The sequence below is a fragment of the Eucalyptus grandis genome, chromosome 1 (genome assembly GCF_016545825.1).
Source record: "Eucalyptus grandis isolate ANBG69807.140 chromosome 1, ASM1654582v1, whole genome shotgun sequence".
NCBI classification, from domain to species: Eukaryota; Viridiplantae; Streptophyta; class Magnoliopsida; order Myrtales; family Myrtaceae; genus Eucalyptus; species Eucalyptus grandis.
The window spans coordinates 46,013,687-46,018,902 of NC_052612.1; the positions used below are offsets into that span (position 1 = coordinate 46,013,687).

Consider the following 5,216-nt stretch of genomic DNA (forward strand, 5'->3'; position numbering starts at 1 on the left):
ACTAGACTTCTTTGTACTCCTTATTGAAGTTAGGTATTGGATTTCGTCACCACATGATTTTTTTTTCTTTTCATGCAGAAAGAGTTTCCATAGAAATACTGGTATTATTATTCTCTTTGAATCCTCTCTCATTGCTTCCACTGTATTAGTGTGTCTCGGTTGGCCTGATTGATTAGTTTTGTGTCTCACCTAGTGTGGAAGAGTCCTGATTGATTAGTTTGTGTCTCACCTAGTGTGGAAGAGTCTTACATCCTAACAAATACAAATAATGAGAAGTGACCTTTTGCCATCAGTGTTTTTTTTTTTTTTTTTTTTGGAAAAAGGTAAGAAGTATATAGACTTTTGCACAAAAAGCTATATAGTTGTACAGCAAGGAGACCCCGGCACCAGCTTACACTCAGAAAGACAAGAAGTCCAAACAAGTGGAAGGGGGCAAGGGGGGAGAAAAGGGAGGGGAAGAGCTGTGAAAAAGATACAATGCAAATAAAAACAGTAGCAAAAGAATGCCAAAACAGCGGCCAACAAAGGAGACAAGGGGAAGAGCACACAACACTGTGGCCCGCACCCTTTTGCCATCAGTGTTAATCTCTACATATATTGAACTAGGTCTCTTTCTACAGATTCTGTGTCATCATCAATGTTTGATTCTAGGAGCTATTTTGCCACTGAAATAGGAGTTTGCGCATGAACAACACCCACAACTACCACCTAGCATGTACTACAAGAATTCATCCCATTGAAGAGCGCAGAGAGAGCTTGGGCTTGATAAGTTCAAGATGGAAACCTATTGGTATACATGGTAGTTCCCTTTTAGCGTATAAAAATAATAATGAAAGACTTTTTGTATTCATCTTCCTTTCTTCTATATAGGTTTCGTAATAGTAGGCTTGCTTTTGTTTAGAGATCCTGCATGCAACAAATTCGAAAGACAGAACAGGAGCAAAAAGATGCCAATAAAATTCACAAATAGTGAAGAAATGTTCTGAAATTTAATTTCCTGCATTTATTATATTGTCCTTGCATTCTTAGGTTAATATCGTCTTGAAAAAAAAATCATTCGTAATTCATGCTATATTTCCATGGTTTACGGACATGACTTTTTTGACGCTTTTTCTTCCTCCAATCAATCATTGATCTCCTTAAATTATGGTATTTTACTAATTTATGAACATTATAATTCACTAACCCTCAGTTTCTTTCATCACATCTCTTTTGACTAACGTTTTTATATATTCTAAAAAGTATGGACAAAGACATGCCCGGACTAAGCACGAGCCATGTAGCTGGCGTTGAAAAAGCATGGACAAGGATAACATTACCTAACTAATAAAAAGAACGGGAAAATAACAAATGAGTTGAGATAGTGCACTTTAGAGGGATGAATTCCAGAAACTTCCTGGGAAAATAGGACTTCTATCACTCTATCACCCGGTTCTCTTTTGGGGCTCTTTGCCACCTTATTTGGAAATATAGGAATGGGATTCTCTTTAGGAACTATACCTTCATGCTTCTGACCGTAAAGAACCACCTTATTAAAGTGGTTAAGAATAAAGTTTAACCTTCTCGAATGTTGAAGACAACCCAAGAAACAGGAGATTTCAACGTAGCTGGGGGATAGACCCCTGCATCTTTTCTTCTACTTCAGTGCATCCATAATATTTCCAGGTTGGAGTGGTGATGCAGGAGGGCCCGCTGCTGTTGTATCGGTGCTGGCCTTGATTCCTGTCGGTTGTCTCGTCCTTACCGTTTGGGCAATGACGTTTTGTTTGGTTTTGGCTAGGGTTGCCATTGTTTGGTCGGCTGGTCGCCTTCTTTTGTATGGTCCTTTTTTGGTTGTGGCTGTAGTTGTGCGGCTTAACCACGTTTTGTGCCTTATTGCTTCCTTTATTTTTTTTCTTTCGGCATCCGTCCACTCATTATGCCTCTGTTCATTATAAGTGTATGTTTTGGTACCGTTTTTGTTGTAATTATTGGTTTTAGCTTAATATGATTACCTTTCACCCAAAAAAAAATTAATCTGAAAACTTCCCCAAAAACACACCTAAAACAGTGGATCTTGAGGTTAAAAAATGAGCTCTAAGGCACTTGCAGTGAGATTTCGACCTCTACTTATGATCCTCGAAATAAATTCCAGTTTGATCAAAAGTTACATTGTGTTCAAGCGGATTCTTGTTTTCGGACTGCGTTTGCATTTGTCACTTATGCGAAACTTCTTTCACTTTTCACTAATTGCGTCCACGCCCCTTATTATAAGTTTGGCTTTTAAAACTTCTCTAGACAAAAACGAGTAGATTACCCTAGCCCCAAACAATAACCATGTATGCAATCATTTAAAATAAAATTTATCATTACTAAATTAATCTCGCAACCTAACTTTGGCTTGTAAACTCTAGTCGATTCACAAAAACTGCAATAATGAAGCATATCGCTATCATTAGCAGGCCGGTCTAATATATAAAGCACAAGCTCCGTTAAAAATTGACGTGTAATGGTTATAGATTCGAAGAGAAACGCTCCAAATGTACACATCAAATCTAACTTACACACTCCCCTATGATTGCGGAAGAGACAGCGACCAACTAATTCTTGATTTTGATAAAGCATGCTGGTTTTGCTACAGCTATTTACCTAATTTGAATAAACTACCCAATGTAATGCTTTTATATATGCTTTTGTTGCCGTCTCGATTTCTCCTCCTTCTTGCTTCTGATTGGATCTGAGCTGAAAAAAGAGGCGCCATGCATTGAAAATTTCAAAGCTCTAGAGGGTGTGTGTGGAGGATGATCATTGCCCTAAAACGTTGATTAATCATTATTACGATCGTCACTTCTCACGGAATCATCTCCGAAGTTTCGCGCCGTGGTTTTCTATATGTTCGATCCTTGCGCCTAATTCGAACGTCAATAATGTTACCTTACGGAGTAAGGATGGAAAGAGTCTTCGATCAGCGGAGCTGGCAAGCAATAATTTCAATGATTTTACGCGCTCATGACGACTTTTGAGCCCCAGGAGCACCGACGCATCCTTACTATATATACAGGACCAGCAATGTGCTTTACGATTCAAGTTCTCCACTGTTTTTTGAGAGGAGTCCACAATTCCAAACGACATCAAAATAATAGTCATGATGGTCCGTTCTCACGCTCCTTCCTCGCTGATGGGGATAGCGGTTTTCGCCGCGTTGTTGTTTCTCCTCCATCCGTCGAGTGCTCAATTAAGCTCAAACTTTTATGCCACATCATGCCCGAATGTGTCCAACATCGTCCAAACCGTGATCCAGCAGGCCCTTCAATCCGACCCGCGCATCACCGCCAGCCTCCTCCGTCTCCATTTCCACGATTGCTTTGTTGACGTGAGTCCCTAAGCTTGGTCTTGGTCAACTCCCGTTAACAGCGTGTCCTAAATTAAGCGTTTTTCGTTTTGACTTTCAATCCGATTATCGGGTAGTTGGTCACTTGAACTAACTTTTGAGCATACTATGTGTTGACAGGGGTGTGATGGATCGTTGTTGCTGGACAACAGCGCAACCATTACGAGTGAGAAAGACGCAGCTCCGAATACAAATTCGACAAGAGGGTTCGATGTGGTGGACAACATCAAATCAGCCATCGAGAGCTCTTGTCCTGGGACCGTGTCTTGCGCCGACATTCTCGCCCTCGGTGCTCAAGCTTCTGTCGTTCTGGTAGACATAGCTATAGTCAAAGAAACTTTAAATATAAATTCAAAGCATATCTAGGGTTGGCTACTGATACTTGGCTTCCACGAATCATAATGGTGCTTCTCTTGATTGTCACTCTTATAAACTTGCAGTCAGGAGGTCCATCTTGGACGGTGCTCTCGGGGAGGAGGGACAGCTTGACGGCGAACCAAGCAGGAGCGAACACATCGATACCTAGCCCTTTTGATTCCTTGGCTAACCTCACTTCCAAATTCGCCGCTGTTGGCTTGGACACCAATGACCTTGTCACTCTTTCCGGTAAAGAACCACAGACAAAAAGAAGAGCTAAAGTGTATTGTTGGACTTGCATATGAAGATCCAAAGGATGGTGTCAAAATTTGCATACAAACTCCTAGATTTATATGCTAAATGATAAGTTTACTAAGGTCGTTTTAAATTAATATATCAAGTAACATTGTAGATGGCAATTATTTTACATTTAACGTGACCCACTTACTCAGATGCATCCTACTGAATTTGTCACATTTATTTGGTATACAACTTATTTTAAGCATACCTAGCATTGCTCTATTCATCGACTTCCATAACTGAGCATTTGCAGATTCTTTGTTCTGCCTCAGCTAACTTTTCGTGCATCTGATCATGAAACAGGAGCTCACACCTTTGGACGTGCACAGTGCAGGACATTCAGCCCTAGGCTCTACAACTTCAACGCGAGTGGCAGCCCAGATCCAACCATAAGTCCTTCATACTTGACCACTCTCCAACAACTTTGCCCACAGAATGGAAGCGGCTCCGTCCTCGCCAACCTCGACCCGACGACCGTGAACACATTCGACAACAACTACTACGCCAACCTCCAGAACAACCAAGGGCTTCTTCAGTCCGATCAAGAGCTGTTCTCAACATCTGGCGCCGCAACGATCTCCATCGTCAACAGCTTCAGCGGCAACCAGAGCGCCTTCTTCCAGAGCTTTGCTCAATCGATGATAAACATGGGAAACATTAGTCCTCTCACCGGAAGTAGTGGGGAGATCAGATCGAATTGCAAGAAGGTCAACGGGAGTTGAAAGCTCTTTATTTATTTCTTTCTTTCTTTCTCTTTTTTGGTGTTTTCTTTGCGTGTATGTGATATTAAAGCACAATGAGATTTAAAGATCAGGCATGGTTGAATACATCAGTTCTATTGGGGAGCGAGCCATAGGTTTGTATTTCTTGTTAAGCGTGCAGTGTTAAGAGTCGATTAGATTAAAATTCTTATTACACGGTTTTACGCGTCTTTGTTGAGATCTTCTTATACTAATCATCCCCTTCTTTAGGAACTCTTATAAACGTGCACTACCGTCAACCGCATAATATTTTAGTTCGTGAAAAAAAGGTGATAGTACATGAGACAATGACTTAGACACATCTCGATTCAATAACAAATGTGGTTGAACGGGCCGGTGTTTTAATCGTGATATCTGATGATATCCTTCAAGGCTGTCTAAGGGAGGAGAATGAGGAAAAGGCGCTGACTTCCTTCGTATTGATTAGT

At 40.9% G+C, this 5,216-nt stretch overlaps 1 protein-coding gene across 1 annotated transcript; it reads left to right on the forward strand.

Moving 5' to 3' along the window:
• The first annotated feature begins 3,070 nt into the window (after positions 1-3,070).
• On the forward strand, positions 3,071-4,956 carry LOC104445968 (peroxidase A2-like). The gene is made up of 4 exons (XM_010059895.3): positions 3,071-3,352; positions 3,491-3,682; positions 3,811-3,976; positions 4,331-4,956. Exons 1-4 carry the CDS (start codon positions 3,125-3,127, stop codon positions 4,747-4,749), a joined length of 1,005 nt encoding a protein of 334 aa, XP_010058197.1. The 5' UTR covers positions 3,071-3,124; the 3' UTR covers positions 4,750-4,956.
• The last annotated feature ends 260 nt before the right edge of the window (positions 4,957-5,216 follow it).